Here is a 19,987-nt window from a genome sequence, read left to right as displayed (position 1 = left end):
ACTGCCTGTCTGCCTGTGTTGATGAATTATGTCTATCGTATTAATTGACTATCTCGAGAGATGATTCTTCTTCCCGATCGACTTACAACAGTTTTACATAAATTTGAACAGCGAATTCCTCGAACAAGTAATAATTGATCTCGGTGGAGTTGCTAGAAAAAGTCATCCCGCTCCACAAGCTGGAGCTCTGGTGCATAGAGAAGAAACAAGGAAGCCAGCACGAGTATAGAGACCGCGAAGGTGGCAAGTGACTTCCATGGATTCTGAACGAGAGTAATTCCCTCTTTCCGACCGCTCTTTGTTCCAAATGCAAACGTTGGAGATGCGAGAAAGCCAAATATGATGCCCGAAATGACGGCGCTAACATGAGTCCTGCAGCCAGAGGAATCATCAAAGGCCTCCTTTCACAAGAATTAGTTTGAAAGGATATGCAATTGAAATGGATGCACAAACAGGGAATACAAACCAGTTGTCGACTCTTCCAAAGCTACTCAAGACAAAGCTCAGGGCAGTGGCGATTACTGCTTTCAAGAACATGTTCAGTGAAACTTCTTTTGATCCGACTTCTTTATTCTGGACTTGGTGGACTAGCCAAGCTCCAATTATGGCGAATTCTGGACCCTGTTTAAACACATTAGTCCTTGACAATAAGAACATCTCAGGAAAAAATGAATCATGCTCAGTGAAAACTTTGTTGAAAGTATGCTCTTAAATTTCTCCTGATTTTGGGCAAGCTTTATATCGAATATAACCTTTAGGGCATTTTAGTGAAATTGAATGATACCTCAATTGTTTTTCAAATAAGTGCATAATTAACTATTTCTTTCCTCCCATTTCTCTTCAAGTAAACTGACTTAATACAAGCTATGGAAAAAAAATGTTTTTCTACATTCATATATACTAAATCATGCTCTATTTTAAGTTCATTTTGGCTGCATAACAATAATTTGGATGAAGTAATTAAAAAGACCGACCAAATCATGAATATGCTGCCATGCAAATTGAGTTTCACTTTCTCTACTTCTAAGTTATAGACACTAAATGGAAGCATTGAATGATGAGTGAATACAAGCTAACATCCCCTGTAATACCATTCATTCACAAAAATAGGATTCAAACATTGAGTATGCCATTAGTTAAGTTGCATATATCCTAGTGATTTTAACTTTCTTCACTTTGTTTTTTATATTGTTGGATGAAATACGAAATTAATTTAATAAATCCATCATTGCTGCATATAGATGTGATGAAGTCAACTTCCGCTGCTTTGGCTTCCCAAATATTAGTTAATGGAAATAAGAATCTTCAGAAAGGATCAGGTTGGGAATACCTCTGTACCTCTGATAATTAGTACTACCAAAAATATTAACAATTCCAACTCTTTAGGTATCATGGTGAATAATGTTATATTAATTAAACTAGTGGCTTTTCTTCATAGTGCGAAAACATTATATAAGAGATAATGGGAAATTAACTTTTCCTTTAACTTAGCAACAACAACCAGAAATGGTTGAGAAGATAACACAGAGCCATTTAGGATATCTAAATTGTAATGGGGAGAGTGGTTTGACTATCTAATTCGACAGAAAACAGAAAACATATGCTTTTAAGAACAGAAGGCATGTTTATGGAACTATTGAAGGAAAAAATAAAAGCAAAATCAACTGACCCAATAACAAAAGCATATTTTGTAAGACATCAAGCAGGAACATTGGTTCAAAAGGACATACTGTACCACAAACTGTCAGGTCAGGAGTGTGAAGAAAGCTTGTCAAATTGCCACAAATTCCTCCCAATATATACATCAGGAAAAAGGTGAAAGGGCCGTAGGCTTTACAAACTCGAGGTCCATATGTAAGAAGAACCCAACAACTCAGGGCAACATGCAGGAATCCTGAGTGCTGCAAAGGAAAGACAGAACATCGCAAATAGAACTTTCATGCGGCGTTAGACTCTAGATTTTAAATATGAACCAAAGTTGATGAAATTTGGTTAAATCAATAGAACTGAAATGCTGTGGAAACATAGAATACACAATATTAATCTTTAAACCAGTGAGTTTTTGTAATGAGTAAACAATAAAATTATCCACCAAATTGCAGTTCTATTAGTAAATAAAAAAACAACTTAACATATAGGCCATATTTGCCAGGCTCATAAGGAATCTAAGATGCCCTATGTTTTTCCAGTTCATTTCTTACTCCATCATTAGTGCTTGATACGAATACAAACACTCTTGGCAGCCTCACCTTATTTTGAGTTTCTGAATGATCAAACTGTAGTTTATAGTCGCTGAATAATCAAATTGTATGTGCTACTTTTGCTTGGATGGGGAAGGCCAATAATAACGAATTAAACAACGTACCAGAAACATTGGAGTTAATAGTCTCCACCATTCCCCCAGAAGGATCAATTTATTTATCTTTGCTCCATAGATTAAAGGGAGAGACAAGTGCTCTATCTCCGAGTTAACTGGACTCGCTATTTCAAATAAGTATACAGCAATATCTATTGCAGCCAATAAACTTCTGCATTCATAAAAAATGCCAGCGTTAATTATCTACTAGTAAAACTTCAGGAGAAGGTTCTGCAGAAAAAGGATAATAAATTTTGGAATCTCACGTCCTGGATGAAAATATAGCACCTACAAATGAATCATGCTAATGATGCAAAATACTTTACCAATTGCAGTCTGCAGGTTTTTGCTATTTATTCACAAGTAAATATATTAATGGGAGCAGACTATGTGTCGGGTTGAAAAGAAGAAAACTCACATTAGATATAGATCAGAAGCTTCATCCTCTGTTGGCAGACTTTGGATATTTCTGGTACCAAAAATCAACGAATCTGTTCTATCATCCAAGTTCTTTTTATTTTTATTTGTATATGGTTCCAAATCTACTTCTTCTTTTTCATTGCCTTCTCCTATTCCAGTAATTGATGTTCTCTCAGAATTTCTTTCTGATACACCTCTTTGGAAGCTGGACAAACTTCTCTTTTCCGAGTCTATATTAGCTAAAAAACAAATTACTAATAGTATTATTCACAGAATAGATGAATAGACCTTACAAGTTGCAAAGCTTAACAAGAATAGTTAGATGAAGCTTTAGTATGTTAAGAATAGAAGAATAAGGAACTAGAGGAGAGAATATTGCTCTATAATCAAATGCCATATGAGGATTCCTGTAGAACCTTTGTTAGATGCAGATGGGACTGACTGATTGGTCAGACATACCATTGAAGCTATCAAATAACTATCCTACAATCAAGTTTCAAAAAGATGAGCGTCAATGATAGAAAATGAGATTGCCTCACATGCTAACATTTAGAAGTATCTTTGTCGGCTAAACTTCATTTATAAACTGAGATAATAGTATAGGTCCATAAAATAGTATCACTCTTCTGGGCTACTACTGGAACCTAGACATGCCCTGAAATATCAGAAAGATGTCTGAGAAACTTGAAAGATGTAGCAAAGAATTGTGCTACATTGAAATTTATCAAAGAAATGACTTGAGAGTGGGTTCCTGTTGTCGGAAGGCTGGTGGGTTGGCATTCTGCAGTGGAAGTTTCTGACATGGTGGGTCGAATGCGAGGGATTATGTTCATTGGAGCTTTTGAATTTGGACTTATATCAGATTAGAAGAGGAGAGGACTTCTTGTATTATTAATGAAAAGCTATGAATTTATACAATTCATGTATGTAATCCACATTAGTTATAGATCATCAACCCATTCTTCATTCAGCTATTAGATTCTGTAAATAAATTACGGATATGTATTTGGTACAAGAACAAGCTAATAGCTAAATGAAGAATGGTTGACTTACTAAAGTGGATCCTCTATTAGTAGCCTGAAAAAAGATTAAAAAAGAGAAGACTTCTCAGGTTTTAGGTTTTTGAGGAACAATGAATCAAGAATAACTATGATTTCAGGAGCCAAACACATCTGAGAATCTTGATTAAGCAGCGGTCAAGCAGTGACGATGATCATAAGAAATCAATGAATAACAAGGCTATACATTTTCTACGAAAGAGATGTAGAAATTTTAGGAATTATTCTAAATGTATTTTCGCTACATACATTACTGGGAATGATGACATGAAAATCTAGTATGACAAGCCACTAAAGCCTGACATATAAATGATTTGCATCAAGTCGGGTGGTTGGTTAAGCACAAATGCAAAGAAAAATTATTGTAAGTTGTCTCATTCTCCAGAACCTAACTAAAATATTCCTTAGTTCCACAAGAAGACACGTGATGTAGTTGTAGATGATATAATGCCAAATCTAGCATGGTTTGAAATAAAACAGTTCTGTCAAGATTTTACAGAAACAACTGACTGAAGTAACGCTTGAGTTAAACCTATTGATTGTAAAGATTATATCATGAACTGACTTAGCTAAACTAGCTAGGAAGCCAGGTTTCCTGACTTGACCACTACATGTAGATTAAATGACATCTTGAAATTTTATATTAGCAAATGAGTATTGTTCATTTCATTGAAATGTGGATATTTGATCTTTTCATTGAAGTAATTTTGTAAAAATGAGTTCAGGACCAATTACAAAAGTAACTACCAGATAAGCGGCCAAAATAGTTCTCCAATGAACTCAATCCAGTCTCTTTTTTATCATCACAGCTTGTGTCAATGGTTTTTGTAGTGTTATCCTTTAGTCCTCCTGAAGAATCCATCTTAATCATCCTTCTTTCAAGAAGAATCTGAGAATTACTTCCAAGTTGTCTGTCCTTCATATGTTTCAGCTTGCTAAAATACAAGTCCAGTTTTGTAAGTTGTCTCTTAATGTTAGATGATGATGATAGAGAGGAATCTGAACCATACTGGTCTCTCTGATGGCCACTTTCAGAATCAGACTTTCGACTACCCATACAGTTAAACTTGTGAGATGCAACTTCATTGGAACTCATATATGGAACTGAAGAAAAACAATTTATGTTGAATGAATTGAATGTTTCACTTCTCTGTCCTTTCCAAGTTATATTGGCTACAAGAAACACTGTACTTTGTCTAATATCTATTTGACTAGCTATATAATCAGATGAGCACAACCAATGTCCTGGAAGAAAAGAATTGCCTTTATCAACCGGTTGGAGCGCTTTCTTAGTAACATGAATCCCATCCTTACAGTACAAAGTACATATAGAAACTGACGCCATGGTAAATGCGAGCCAACAAATATGCTCAGGCTAACAGTAAGTAAAGTTTCTGTCCATGTCCCTCAATCCATTAAAGCCCTTTTCTGCCATTTAAGCTACCAGGATCTGTGGCCATAGTTGACAAAAAGCATGAGTAATTTTGCCTTCTCCACAAGCAGCTTCCTGCATATATACTGGATTCAATAAACTTGCCAGCAACTGTTCAATCTTTTAAATGTAAGAAACTAAGAATCAGTTTGTTATCTCCAGCAGCAGTAGATCAGATAGGTTCATGCCATAAGAACTTTCTGAAATATCAGTACATGCATTTGAAATCTACTGAGCATAACATGAATTCTCTTTAAATCATTTCTATTCAGAATGTCAAGTGTAAGAACATGATTTATGAATTGTCGTCTTATTTCATCAATTGATACAATGACATGGATTGAGGGGCAAGATGCTTACTTTTTTCTGTTTCACCTCCTAATCGATGGCTTTTCTGTGTTATACTTTCACCATCAGTAGCACTTAACCGTATAGCATAAAACTATAAAACATATATCCCTTACCATTCCATTCCTTTAGGCCTTGCATTAAGTTATGGTTAAATAGAGACTCAATTCCATCGACAAGAACAAACTAACCACAAAGTTTACTAATAATCACTTAAAATTCACCAGATAGTTGGATGACTATTCCAACTCAGTAGGAATCCATGACAAGATAATCTTTTGCTTGGCCTGAATAATCAACCTACATCTTCAAGCGAATTATCCTTAAACTAAATACACCACAACGATTATATTCCAACCTATATGGCAAATCGAATAACGGAAGTTCAGAAAAAGGCAAACCTTTTCGATTGAGATCGATAAAGCACCTCTAAGGATCTTTACCCAATGCGTCACAAAGAGCGATTCAACTCAGCACTCTCGCTGCCCGCGATAACAGCAACGACGATCCTCTCGAGCGCGCAACTGCTGGGCCGGCGAGGGGGATTTAAGGGGTCGGGGAGGCCAGGAAGAAGGTGAAGGCGGAGGACGACCGAGGGCGACGGGGAATCAAGTGGGCCGCCTTATCCGCAGGAAGCCCAATCCCGCAGCCCTACTAGGCGCTCGTGGATCCCACCGCCCTCGCTGACTGGAGGAGAGGAAGGCACTTGGAACGGGAGGATCAGGAGTTGCTTTCGACGTCGGGAAAGCGCCGTCTGCTTCACCAATAACACGCAGACAAGGCGACGGAGAGTACCATTTTTGGGGAGTCTTCTACGACCATACATAAACAGGTTTGCGAATAAAAAGATGGCCATCTTGCGTGGATACGGTTCTTGAAACTAGTATTTTTTTATTCCTTGTTTTTGTCTGCAAACGAGTAATTATGTAACGTTAATATTTTTAATTTGAATATATATATATATATATATATAATTTGATTAGTTAAGATTTTGATATTAAATTTGATGGTTTTATTTCAAAAAAATCATAAAAATATTATGACTAACACATAATATTCTAATTAAATATTATATATATTATATCTAAATTTTATAAATCTCCTCTTCCATCCTAATTACCAACGGTTCAATTCCTAAATATGACATATTTATAAAAATTTATCCTTCAAATATAGGGTACAATCAAATAATTTTGGATTTCTAAATTAGTCGTCGTGTGCGCTTCCAAATTTATTCTGATGACTAATAGGAAACTTTCGTAGAACCTAATTTATTCTGATGACTAATAAAAAAATTTCGTAGAACTGGACTAATCACCACAGATATAATGAATGAAATTAATTAAGATTATTATTATTTTTTTCAATCCCCTCTCTGCCAAACATTTACATCATATGCTTCCATCATAATCTTAGTTTTACCGTTCTTACAATGTACTCTCTACCGACGCTCAAAGTATATGACATCATAGACTCGTAACATACTAGTTCTTAACATTTAAAAGATTGCATAGATCAATTATTTAAGATCAACTTTATGAATCTTGTGCCAACAATCATCATACTAGCTTAGGTTTTATTTCAACATGCTCTTGGAGCAAGTATGGAGTTATAACCAGGGTAAAGGACAAAACTAAAGGGGTGTTTGGTTCTTTCCTAGGAATAGAAATCAGAATGAGAATCATTGTATTATGAAATAAGAATAGGTATGAGCATGAATATCACTCTTAAAAGCAATGTTTGGTTAGTTGCATATTTTCTATCGGAATAAATGAAAATTTCCTTTTTTACCCTTAAAAGAAAAATAAGAAAAAAAAATTAGATGTGAGAGAAAGATGAATGTGAGAGTAAAATATGACGAAAGAGAATGATGAGAGAGAAAGTATGATGAAAAAGAAAATGTGATGAGATAGAATGAAAAGAGAGAAAGTGTGATGAGAGAAAATAAGAAAAGAGAGTGTGATAGGAGAGAGCATGATAAGAGAGAAAATATGATGTGAGAGAAAGTATGATGGGAGAGGATGAAGAGAGAGAAAATGTAATGTGAAAAAATAAGGAGAGAGAGTGTGATGAGAGATATTGAGGAGAGAGAAAGTATGATGAGAAAAAAAGTGTGATGAGAAAAAAAAGAGAACAATGAGTGTGATGGGAGAGATTGAGGAGAGAGAAAATATGATGAGGGAGAAAGTATGATAAGAGAGAAAGTGTGTTAAGGAAAAAAAAAAGAAGGAGTGTGACAACAGAGATTGAGGAGAGAGAAAGTGTGATGAGAAGAAAAAAGAAAAGAGAGTGTGATGGGAGTGATTGAGGAGAGAGAAAGTATGATGAGAGAGAAAGTGTGATGAGAAAAAAAAAGTGCGATGGAAAAGATTGAGAAGAGAGAAAGTATAATGAGAGAGAAAGTGTGTTGAGAAAAAAAAGGAGGGAGTGTGACAATAGAGATTGAGGAGAGAGAAAGTATGATGAGAGTGAAAGTGTGATAAGAAGAAAAGAGAAAAGAGAGTGTGATGGGAGAGATTGAGGAGAGAGAAAGTATGATGAGAAAAATATAAGGAAAAGAGTGCAATGGAAAAGATTGAGGAGAGAGAAAGTGTAATGAGAAAAAAAAAGTGTAATAAGAGAGATTAAGGAGAGAGAAAGTGTGTGATAAAATGATGAGAAAGAAAATATGATGAGAGAGAACAAAGAGAGAAAAATGATATGAAAGAAAAAATAAATAAATATACTTTGATATTTGATATTAAGGGAGAAAATTTTAATTCTAAGTCAAGAGTATTTTTTGAATAAATGAATATTTTGATTGATGAAAATAGAGTAATAGCTCATTGAAGGGGAGATACATGGAAATGAGTTATTACCCAATTTCAAGAATTCATTCCCTTATTTATATTTCTATTCCTATAATCCAAACATTAACAATGACAATCAATGATTCTCATTCTCATTCCCCACTCCTATTCTCATAAACCAAACGCCCCCTAAGACCACAATGGTTTAGTTTCTAAATGGCAAGCAGAGGTACAGTCAAGAGTTATATAGAAAGCTGTTATCCCACTGTACAGAAACATTTATAGTACAGAGTGCAAATATTAGAAGAGAAAAAAAATAGTTCGAACTAAAACATAAATGATAATTAGACCTGCTTGAGACGAATGTGACTTGAGGCGTGCTCCATTTCAATTTTCAAGAACGCTATTGCACGCAAATTATGTGTGTTCTGATTGGAGGAATAACAAATTACAATATGCAATCGCATAGCCAAACACATGCATCAAAACCAATCAACCCTCTTCTCCAAACTCCTTTGTGAACCTCTCGTGGACTTCTAGGTCTGCTTTGCTGACGGTTGGTCTTTGTCTTGCCAGTACTTTATCAAAGTCTGTCCTTGTGATCGGTGGTGGAAGGATCTGTTCATGCAATCAAGTTAACTGAATGGTACTTTGAAATTGAAGAACTGATTAGTTTTAATAATGGCAGCTAAACAAACTTCTGGGTCCACCTTATCAGCGAGACCTTGTGCAGCAAGATCTTGCAATGTGGTCTGAACAGCACCTGGATGTCTTGGTCCACATGGCAACCACATACCCTCCCTGCTCTTGTAGAAATGCATAGCATCTTGAGCTTTTCGAACTGGTTCAAACAGGACATCCTTAACCTGTGGAGATAAGCATTCGAGAAGACACAATCAGCCAACGGAACCTTTAAGATCTTGTGGATTTTCCTAGATTTGGAGAAACTTACACAAACAGCAATGTCTGAACCAGAAAAGCCTTCTGTGCGACGAGCTAAAATGTCAAAATCACTTTCGCTCAAGTTATGAGGGGTGTCTCCCAGGTGTACCTACGATATGTTCAAAAAGTAAAAGTTGAACTAGGTGTGGAATTATTCTAGCAATATTATACCCCTCATAATAATACCTTAAACATGTGTTGTCTGGCTTTAAGATCAGGAAGAGGAATATAAATTCTCTTATCAAAACGTCGACGGATTGCCTGTGCTTGCAATTATAAATAATAGTAGTGAAAGGGTTTAGTATCTTCAAAAGGACAATAGCACCAAAAATAAAATTAAGATATTACTAAGCCAACAACCTGATCCAAAGCGTAAGGAGTATTAGTGGCAGCAAGAACAAGAACTTTCTGGTCATTGTTTCCCACACCCTACGGAATTCAAATAATTCAATGCAAAAGCAATGATCAGTTATTCAAGAAGCTATAGTTTTCAGCTTCAGATGGTGCTCTAATGCAAAAAAAAATCTACCTTTATGGAACTACACTCTACTACCAAGAATATAACCATTAGAAACCAGCCAAGAAAATGCAACAAAACTACCAGGTATCAACAAAGTTACCTATCAGTGCTAACATATTGTATGAATCTTAACAGGATACTGCTGCTAAACATGAACCATTACAAATATCTATAATTGCAAACAAATGAAGAAAAATAATTATTATAAACCACCTGAACCACTAGGCAATCCCCAACAATCCAACTCAATCTACATTCTACAGTACCATTATATATAGCAAAAAAGACAAAATTCCATATGCAAATAAGAAACACAAATTTGATCCACAACCATAATAATAAGTCAAAGTATCAGTGCAACCAAAGTTGGAAAACATCATTTCAAGCCAACATAGAAAAACACCAATCTCATTTGCATCCATAAGCATAAAAGCAAAAAAAAGTTATCTAGTGCACCACAGAAGAACAATACAATGCTCCTAACTACTTGTTGTTAGCTACATGGATTTAAAATGATACTGAGCAAAGGTTCAAACAAATTTCATACAGCACATGTAGAAATTCACCTGCATTTGCACAAGAAGTTCTGTCTTGATCCTCCTAGAAGCTTCACTTTCATTGCCCTCTCCACGTTGGCCACACAAAGAATCAATTTCATCAATAAAGATTATGGAAGGTGCATTTTCACGAGCCATTTGGAAAAGGTTGGAAACCAGCTTTTCACTTTCACCCATCCACTTCGATACTAGGTCAGATGAAGATATACTGCAACGATTTCATTAAATTTAGAAACACTAATATTATTCAGATACTCGTATAATTCAACCAACTAATGAAAGAAATAGAGAGAGCAGGTACATACAACAGTAAGCAACATACAAAAAGTTCTATAGAAGAAATAAAATATGGGATTTTCCAAACCAAGTGGCTAAAAGTACAACAATTACAACTAATGTAGACTCAATGAGGCTCTAACAAAAGTATAACTAATACACCTCTACACAACTGTCAAACAATGCATATGTAGTTCTAGGAAAATTCTTCTGCAAACGAGTAAATTATTCAACTTCTACTTTTCACAAAAACCATTAAACAAAGAGCTAAATAAACTAATACAAAGAGCTTAGCCTCTATTTTACCATTAGAGCATGAAATAGGTAGCATAGGTACCGGAACTTTGGGTGATCATATAAAGTAGACCAATATGAATCTTTATTCATCATCATCGTCGAACAACATGGATCTTATCACTCCATCATTATGCAAGTCTGTTGTCATTCTTGTGCAGAACAGCCTGCGGTTGCTCTAAAAGCATAGCACTCTCCTCCTGCAGCCACACTGAACAGTTTGCCAGCTTCCACAAAGAGGTTGGGGAAGAAGATTGGGAAAAAAGATATAAATAGTCTTTTGATGATTTTCAACTTTCTTTCTTCTTTGTTTTCTATCTTAAGTAAACAACTTTTGAGGCTTTTACCCTGCCTATTATCTATATTATCTCAATATCCATCTTCCCAACTTCTTGCTTCTCTCATAATCAAGCCCTCAAGTAGACCTACATCAGGACACCAAATTTTTTTTTGTAATTCTTTAATTCATCTCAAAATGAAAGCAGACAGGGTTTTCATTAGCTAGATGAGCATATTTATATGTGTTTGGGAGATCTAGAATGGTGACCTATCATGCTAGATACCATTATAATTTACCAACAAACCAGGTGTACAACATTTACAGAAAATGGGAAAAAAATCACACTATATCACAATCTGTTAAAGCCTTGACTGGCAAAATACTGAAAGGACCCCAGTTACCCAACAGCTAAGCAACAACCACCACAACCAAGTGTCATTATTATCAAATAAATCAAAAAGATCCAAATAAGCACATTTTTCAAAGTGGAAAAACAAATATCCCTCGCATGACTTCCAATGTACTTAAGTTGATTAATCCAAAAGGTACGCACCATAGAATATATTTGCAATAACAGATATCACTCTAAACCAATCTTTAAAGAAAGGGCAAAGAATGTACAATGAGCAAGGAAAGAAATTTCTTAGATCGCATAGAATAGACTAAATAGTAAAAGGAACAAAAGATTCTAGTTCCTGATTCCACCAGTTCAATTGGATTTTGTGGTCAGAATGCTAACCTGAAGAAGGTTGATTCAGCCTCTGTAGCAACAGCCTTAGCCAAATATGACTTTCCAGTTCCAGGTGGACCATATAAAAGAAATGCCCTCCATGGCCTTCGCTTACCTATCAATTTCAAAGAGTGATTAATGATCAAATAGATGTACAATTAAAAAGCTAGATGATTTCTACTAGCTTAGAACAGAATACCAAAATAAGTCAAACAACAGCAATCTATGTACAAATAAGAAAATAACTGTGCAAAAAATAACTAATATCATGGTATACAACACATTAGACAATTTGGTATATTTGTCATAATGAAAATCTACAACTAAAATCCAACTACAGAAGCTATCCATACTAAATTAGCCTGATAGATCTTGTGAAATATTAAAACATACACATAAAGAAAAACCTCTTGAATTCGACTCTTTTAGCATTGAGTAATGCCTAACAAGGTATTTGGTACAAGAATGTTGGTAAAGATGTATATAAATAATGCATATCCATCAAAATTTACTTATCTCGTAATTTCTAAATCCAGGAGAGTTTAACTTTTTCCATTTCTCATCTCTCAAAAAATAAAAAATCACATCATCCTGTTATGCACTCTTCAATTCTCTAATCAAGCCAATTAAGAATAGACCTAACTAATCCAATTCTAAGTTCATTGCTGGGATGAGAAGTAACAGGAGAATCTATATCTGAAGTCATTTTAATTTTCAATTCACATGATTATCTCAAAATGACCACTTGTGCTTCAAATATTTCTGTTTCAATAACCATATGTAATCCTCAATCCAACTAGACAGCACGATAAGGCAACGCCAGAAAAAAGTGGGCAGAAAGAAAATATTTTTAAGTTTTTTTTCTGGAAAAAAGCATAAATTTGCAATAAAGACAGTTAATTGGTGCCCCATGCAAAGAAGAATAGCATAATAAAGTCCAATCATGTTGCCTTATAAAATTTGTGAAAGAAACAAACCAGTGAAGAATTGAGGGAATTTGACAGGTAGGATCACGGCTTCCTGCAAGGCCTGTTTGGCACTCTCGAGCCCCGCCACATCGTTCCACTTCACATTGGGCTTCTCCGTTATGATTGCAGAGGTGAGCCCCGCCCTGAGCTTCGCCTGATCAGGATCCTCGCCACCACCTTCGCCATCCTTGGGCTTGGCCTTGGGCCTCGTGGCCACGGCAGCGTCCCCGTTGGCGGCGGGACCTGAGCCACCACCATCATCAAGCACGGCGCGGATCTCCTCCGCGCGGCGCAGGTACTCCGTGAACTTCTGGGTAATGGCCTCCTTGATCTTGGGGTTCTTTTCGTACTTGAGGTGGGTGCGGAAGTACTCAAGGGCGTTCATGTAGAGGGGGAAGGCCTTCACGTAGTTCCCGGCATTATCCTCCTGAACTGCCTGCTTCACGTACTCGATCGCCTGCTCCTTGAAATTGCTATACATCGCAGTCGAAACCCCAATCAAAAACTGAGGAGGAAGAGGAATCCAAATAACCCTAGAATTGGACAGCAGATCTCGATCAATTCCGGCAATCGAAAACGACGAGAAAAGACTCGGGATGGAAACACAGAAAAAACTTAGATATGCAGGGACGAAATCGAAGGGGATTACGACCGAGGTTGAGATTGGTCGATCCCCTAAAATCCTTCGATGGCTTCGCGAACAAGTTGATGAAAAAATTAGGAAGAGGGGCGGGGGTGAAATAGCCAAATAGGTTATTAGCTCGCCAAGTCGGACTTGATTCACACCCTGACTTTTAAATTCGAGGATGGGGCAAGGGTAAAATTGTCATTCCGTTTATACAAGAGACCTAGATCCAGGTATTTACTAGTGCTTGTTTTGTCACGCCTTCTTGTCGCCGCTTCTTCCTCCCCTCCGGATTTCCTTCCGCCTCCTTCGATCACCATGAAGTATAATCCCAGAGTTTAGCGGCGGCAAGGCTCAAGAAGGTGCGCTTTTTCTTGGCCTTCTTAGTCTTGCCGCCGCTTCTTCCTCCCCTCAGGATTTGCTTCCGCCTCCTTCGATCACCATGAAGTATAAAACCAGAGTTTCTAGCTCCCGCCGGAAGTGCCGGAAGGCGCATTTTTCGGCCGCCGCTGTCGACCGATCTGAGGAGCAAGTACAGCGTGCGGTCAGTCCCGGTGCGGAAGGACGACGAGGTGCTGGTGGTGCGCGGCACCTACAAGGGCCGAGAAGGCAAGGTCGTGCAGGTCTACCGTCGGAAGTGGGGCATCCAAGTCGAGCGTATCACCCAGGAAAAGGTTAACGGTTCTACCGTCAACGTCGGCATCAACCCCTCTAAGGTAATCATCGCCGCCAAACTCAAGCTCGACAAGGACCGCAAGGCCCTGCTTGATAGCAAGGCTCGTGACCGCGCTGCCGAGAAGGCCAAGGGAAAGTTCACGGCAGCTGAGGTCGCCGCTGGCGAAGCTGCTTCCCTTCAGGAGATTGACTGATCCCTCATTCCGCCTTCCCTCTCGCATTATCATTAGATTTCTTGATATCCAGAAAAAACTATAATGTTTTCTGGATTTGAGGTGTTAACCGCTCTAAACTTGTGTTTAATTCTTTAATAGCTTATTGCTAAGATTTTGTTCGTCCAATCAAGTCTATTGCGTGTCTACTGAATTTATCTCTCCACTCTTATCATTTATATAATTGGGGAAAGAGATCAATTCAAACCCTAATTATGTCAAGGAAGAAAGCACGACATGCAACTAGGATTTTTGAAGGAATTTACATACACAAGAGGCTAAACTTATTATTTAGATAAATTTTATTCTAATGCAACCATATTACATAAGCTAGATAATAAAATAAAAGTCCCAGACTCTAGCATGAATCCTGAAACCATATTGACTACCTCAACGAGCTCTTGTTATATTTTGATTGTTCAAATCTTCGGGAGCTGCTCTCCCGTAACAAGCTGCGGATCTGGCTGGCTGATACTGCCGGGGCAACGCTGGTTGGGAAGCTGCCTGAGAGTAGACCATCTGTGGATGGCCAGTGGCAGCAGGCATTTCATAGCTATAATTAACCATTGTCGATGGGGACTGAGATTGATGAGGATGCTGTATGACATGATACCCTGTTCCTGCATAAGGGTGAGATTGATTGGCTGCAACCTGTACGGGTGTTACATAGGCACTTATTGGAACAGCGGACTTTGTCGGAACTGCTTGAATCGGCGCTGATGGCTTTCCTAGAGTGTGTAAAGTACGGGCATCTGTTAAATTGGGCGGAACTGCTGCCGAATTGTAAGGTGTAGTATCGTGAACAGGCATGTAGAACACCGGAACCTGGGGATCGAGTGAACGAACTTGTGGCGTCTGGTGCATTGGATGACCGGCAATTGGGTAGTGGGAGGGCATCGAGAGAACTGCTCCAGTTGCTGTTTGATGTATGTAAGGAGTATTCGCTGGCATAAACTGTGGTTGCCGTTGCTGAAAATGGAGACGGGGCTGTTGCCTCTGTAGTTGCTCTGAATGGGTTCGAGGCATTATATAAGCTGGTAATTCCGTGACTGGCGGCGATGATATAAAATAGCTGGTATTCACTGGATTTGAGTTCATGGCCCTGGACATAGAAATCAAAGTAAGATTTCGCAAGCTTTTGGTAAATCAATGTGTAACATATAAGAGAGGTGATACCTTGAATCTGGATCACAGAGGATGTTATTATCGTCTTGTGGGGTAATCAGCCACTGTGACGGTTTCCTCAAGCCTCCACGATCAGACTTATCGTCATCGGAGATGTCTCTATTCGGGTTTTCAGTTGGGGAGATGTTAGGAGAAGAAGCAGAGACGATCGGGAAAGGGAGGGGCGGAGGGTGGCGGGGGATGAGCAGCATGGTCTGCGTCTTTGAAACCCTCTTCGACCCTTTGCTTGGAGGCGTAGTCCGGTGATCGGTTGATGTGGGAGAACTGATGATCTTGGCGCTCAGTAGTCCGATCGATGGTAGGGACGGGGATGGGTGGGAGATTGGAGAGTGGAGTAGACGAGGTAGATCCGAAGGAAGAAGCTTTATCAAGCATGGGCGAACCAGGGACGGATTGGACTTCCTGGCCATGGCGTCCGAGCCCACTGGAGGAATCGGGGCGAAGGAGGATGCGCCGTTCGGCTTCCGATTGTCCACCGACACCGGGCATGTGGGTGGAGGAACCATCGTCGAGGCCAAGAAGGCAGTTGATCGAGGCGGAATCGGTCGAACCTCGAGGGATTTCCTCCACGCCCATGCCGCTAATCGCGCAATTGAGAGAATCAACGAACAAAGTCCCCGACTTAGACGCGTCGATCAGCGACCCAATGGCGGAAGAAGGCGTCGAATCCAACTTCGCGGGGAAGAGGAAAAGACGAAGGCCGGCGGAGCGCCTCGACCCGCTGCCGCTTCCAGAAGAGGCCGGGGCGGCAGCGATGCGATCGAGCTCGTCAATCATATTCTCGAGGTCCTCGTCAGCGGCGACGGAGATGAGGCAATCGAGGTCCTCGTTGGGAAGCTGGTACTTGAGGGTGAAGGGGGTGGCGCCGCCCAGTAGGTCGCGCGAGAGCTTGGCGGACAGGTCAGCGAGAGTGGCGCGACGGTCGATGACGACCATGCGCGTCTGGCCGCCTAGGTAACAGAGAGACTTGTCGGTGGGGCGGGGGAGGATGCGGCCGCCGTAGCTGCACATGACACGCCACGAGTCGCCGCCTCGGGATCGAGGCGAGGAGTTGACGGAGTATGGGTACCCGCGCCCGGAGGTACTCGCCGGAGACGATTCCATGAACGGGAGGGTGACGGAGTCAAATCAAGGTTTAGGGACGAAGGATTCGCGGAACGGAGCAGGACAAAAATAAAACAAAGATTTTATAAGCATTAATATAAACTGGTCCCTTTCGCTTAAGCCAAATCTTTCTTCCTGTTTAAGCTACGCAGGGATAATGGAGCCACCGGTGCCTTTATTTCCTTGAACGGGAGGGTAGACGACTGTTGTGACGGTGGCAATTATGTTGCCGTCTGCCGGATCTAGTGCGCTGCTGTGTCACTGATAACTAAAAGCAAAGGGATAAAGAGTAAGGAGATGACGAAGCGTAATCAGATTGAAATTGGATAAAGATTACTGTGTCCATCAACAGATGACATACCGAATGACTCACTCACTGGTCCATCCCTTGTATTGTTCGCCGAATGTCACTCTATGCCGGGGGCGGTCGGGACAGTGCTTTGCTGTGTGTGGCTGCAAGGGAAGGGGAGGGACAAGTGCCAACAGGAAGACGCTCAAAGCAGCATTAATGTGTGCTCTCGTAACGGTGACTGACTTGCTAGAGATGTGTGCATGGTGCCATGTTAATTGGCAGAGACAAAAAAACGAAGACAAGTGCCAACAGAGAGACGGTCAAAGCAGTATTAACGTGTGTTCTCGCAACGGTGAGTGACCAGCTAGAGATGCGTGCATGGTACCATGTCGACCATCCAGTTCCTGGAAATTAGCATCACTATCTATTCTCGGCTAGTAACAAAATGCAGCAAAGGGAAAATATTTATGACATGTATTTGCAACAACACCTCTAAGGAAATATAACTATTGTAATATTGAAGATTGAACAGTTAGCTTTTGAAGGTCAATTACCACTTCCACCGAGAAACCTAATCAGCTTGAGAACGATCGTCTTTCTACTGGCCGCCAAGCATGTGTCCGATGAGACTACACTCGGCTGCCCTCTCGATGAGCTTCCTGACCTCCTGCTCTTCGCTCTCCTGGATTGTTCTGGCACTCGGCTTACAGTAAGAGATCTCCTTTTGACAGCAGGAGCAAGCTTCAAGTCTAAAGATCTCCTTTTCGTATCTCCTTCATGAGCACTGAGCTTAGTTTTGACTACCTTTTTAGGCACATGCACTTTGTTGGAACCGGTGGAAAGACTTCTTCTGCGAGTTTTTTTCTCTCTATCTTTACCGTTTGCCAATGCTTCTATCCACGATTGAGCTTCTGCTACTTTTCGGCCAGCAATCTCCTGCGCTGCCTTGGCTTGCTTTATCAAATGGTACTCAAATTTAGACATGGCGTTTGCTCTGTCACTACTGGTTCTCTCAGTAATTGCCCTCAGCGTCTGCTCTGCAACTGCCTCAAATGCTATTGCTTCTTCCATCTCTTCAATTGCTGCTTGAAGTCCGTCTTCCATGTGCAAAACACTAGATTCTGTCTTCTTCACTTCCCGTCTCAAAGCTTTGATTGCTTCATGTGTCAACTCCGCATCTCTTCTGGCTGCATCTCTATCTGCCTGCAGTTGTCGCAGAGCCGCCGAGAGATCGAGGACTAAATCTGAAGCCCTCTTCTCAGCAACGGAGGCAACCTCCAATTTGGACTTGGAACTGTGGAGCTCATACTTCAGGTGCTCGAGTGTGGATTCTAGTCTCTGTTTGATGACGCTGGATCGCTCCTTCTCCTTATAAATCTGCTGTATCTCTTCCCTTATAGCATCCATCACGTCCATGAGCTTAAAACCTTCTTCTTTGAGGCTTAGCAACTCGTTCTTCGCCTTCTCCACTTCTGCTTCGGCCGCTTGCACTGAAGGAGCCTTTTCGACGCTGCGTTTTATTGAGCAGCTGCTTTGCTTAATCTCTTTTTGCAGGGCGTGGATATCTGACACAGTGAGATGAAGTTGGGATAACAATTGGTCGATTTCACTTTCAGCGTCTCTCTTTTCCATCTCAAATTTTAATTTGTTAATCTGCACAATTGAATGCAGAAACTCCTCAGTCTAGGAAGACAGCAGTGAAACAGACGAATAAATTACATAAAACTAGAAGAAACAATGAAACATTACCTGCTGGTTTGTGTAGTTTTCCACTGCCTTTTTTCTATGGTTTATCTCCATGCAAAGGCTAATGGTTTCCGATTACAATTGTGTAGAACCAAAACTAAGTGAATCAGGAAAGAAGAACAGAACGATGTGTTTGTAATCTGTTTGGATTATTACAGAATATTTCTGGAAAAGAAAAAAGGCATTGAATACAAACAAAAGGTTTAATTTGCTGGTGCATGCGACGCCTATCAAAAGTGTAAGGCTGGACGTGGGGCTGAATTCTGCCACATAAAAATCCTAAGACGAGGAAGCATGTCATGTCGCAATTGGGTCATTCGCGGGGCAGATGATTACGAGTTTCAATTTTTATATTTCAAGTTTGATATCCTACCTTATCCTATCTGGATATGAGTCAGACGAAGCTCGGATGAGTTATCGTCAGTGCCACATGGGGATCCGTTCTCGAAGGTATTGACGAACGGCGATAACTAAGTCGGCGGTACTTGAGCTCTGCACGTACTCAGACAAGCACACGGAACGTTAGAGGCCAGAAATCAGGGAAAACTCCTTAGAGCAGGCACTCCGACGCTCAAGTCAGATACCTTTTCCCCAGAAGAACAGTGTATGAAGAAGAAAGAAAAGTAGAAGACAAGTGCGAATGTACGAGAGTGCGTACCTGCTCAAGGGAAAGGACCTCCCTTTTTATATGACAGTGCGTACCTCTGAAGCCTAACTGATGTCAAGAAATATCAGGTGTCAGGATCTGTCCGGGATGGAGGATGCGTGGTATCCTCTTGTGGACTAGAAGAATGTTCCATTTGTAGATGACCGCAGACCATTGGAATATTCCCTGACATATAACAGTTATTCTCTGACAGGCAGTTACTATTCCCTGACCTTGTTGTCGCGTAGCGCCTTCTGCCCTTCCCGAGTATGACTAGGGGCAGCTCGGGATGATCTGCCAGGTATAACACCCAACCTAAGTCTTGAGGGGCAAGGAGAGCTGTGGTGATATTGCTCAAGAGTTGACCGAGAGTTGACCTACTAGAGAACCAAGCCTGGATATAACCGAGCTATGGAAACCCAACCAGTCGAAGCAGGTCAAGCATCATCCCAATTGCACACCTTGAATATATATTATCATGGTGAAGTCGTGGAAAAAATATCCTACCACGTCGAAGTTTACTCGGTACCTA

General features: G+C 40.0%; 4 protein-coding genes and 1 pseudogene across 7 annotated transcripts; 1 reads left to right on the top strand and 4 right to left on the bottom strand.

Annotated features, from left to right (window-relative positions):
• Positions 1-18: 18 nt before the first annotated feature.
• LOC121992977 (RHOMBOID-like protein 9, chloroplastic) lies at positions 19-6,424 on the bottom strand. 3 transcript variants are annotated; one of them, XM_042547636.1, is made up of 7 exons: positions 6,016-6,424; positions 4,582-5,341; positions 2,775-3,006; positions 2,366-2,528; positions 1,731-1,901; positions 467-621; positions 19-372 (listed from the first exon to the last, which is right to left on the bottom strand). In XM_042547636.1, the coding sequence occupies exons 2-7, from the start codon at positions 5,177-5,179 to the stop codon at positions 153-155; spliced, it is 1,539 nt and encodes a 512-aa protein (XP_042403570.1). In that variant the 5' UTR covers positions 5,180-5,341; positions 6,016-6,424; the 3' UTR covers positions 19-152. The 3 variants fall into 3 exon arrangements, with proteins under 3 accessions (XP_042403570.1, XP_042403569.1, XP_042403568.1); XM_042547635.1 differs by having other exon boundaries at positions 2,775-3,015; positions 4,582-5,352; positions 6,016-6,422; XM_042547634.1 differs by having other exon boundaries at positions 2,775-3,015; positions 6,016-6,422.
• A 2,209-nt stretch (positions 6,425-8,633) lies between these two features.
• On the bottom strand, positions 8,634-13,740 carry LOC121992973 (protein SUPPRESSOR OF K(+) TRANSPORT GROWTH DEFECT 1). Of its 2 annotated transcripts, XM_042547632.1 has the most exons (9): positions 13,623-13,740; positions 12,980-13,503; positions 12,012-12,117; positions 10,432-10,630; positions 9,706-9,774; positions 9,532-9,606; positions 9,356-9,454; positions 9,114-9,269; positions 8,634-9,021 (listed from the first exon to the last, which is right to left on the bottom strand). In XM_042547632.1, exons 2-9 carry the CDS (start codon positions 13,449-13,451, stop codon positions 8,896-8,898), a joined length of 1,302 nt encoding a protein of 433 aa, XP_042403566.1. In that variant the 5' UTR covers positions 13,452-13,503; positions 13,623-13,740; the 3' UTR covers positions 8,634-8,895. The 2 variants fall into 2 exon arrangements, with proteins under 2 accessions (XP_042403566.1, XP_042403565.1); XM_042547631.1 differs by having other exon boundaries at positions 12,980-13,721.
• A 99-nt stretch (positions 13,741-13,839) lies between these two features.
• On the top strand, positions 13,840-14,611 carry LOC121992975 (annotated as a pseudogene).
• Positions 14,612-14,871: 260 nt separating this feature from the next.
• On the bottom strand, positions 14,872-18,968 carry LOC121992974 (protein PLASTID MOVEMENT IMPAIRED 15-like). The gene is made up of 4 exons (XM_042547633.1): positions 18,813-18,968; positions 17,133-18,716; positions 15,659-17,039; positions 14,872-15,584 (listed from the first exon to the last, which is right to left on the bottom strand). The coding sequence occupies exons 1-2, from the start codon at positions 18,861-18,863 to the stop codon at positions 17,610-17,612; spliced, it is 1,158 nt and encodes a 385-aa protein (XP_042403567.1). The 5' UTR covers positions 18,864-18,968; the 3' UTR covers positions 14,872-15,584; positions 15,659-17,039; positions 17,133-17,609.
• Positions 15,794-16,771, bottom strand: LOC121991212. Its single transcript, XM_042545229.1, has one exon. The coding sequence runs from the start codon at positions 16,769-16,771 to the stop codon at positions 15,794-15,796; it is 978 nt and encodes a 325-aa protein (XP_042401163.1).
• Positions 18,969-19,987: the final 1,019 nt, after the last annotated feature.

This window comes from Zingiber officinale, chromosome 6B, assembly GCF_018446385.1.
Source record: "Zingiber officinale cultivar Zhangliang chromosome 6B, Zo_v1.1, whole genome shotgun sequence".
NCBI lineage: Eukaryota > Viridiplantae > Streptophyta > Magnoliopsida > Zingiberales > Zingiberaceae > Zingiber > Zingiber officinale.
Note: the sequence above shows the minus strand (reverse complement) of the source record. Positions and strands in the feature narration are given on the sequence as shown.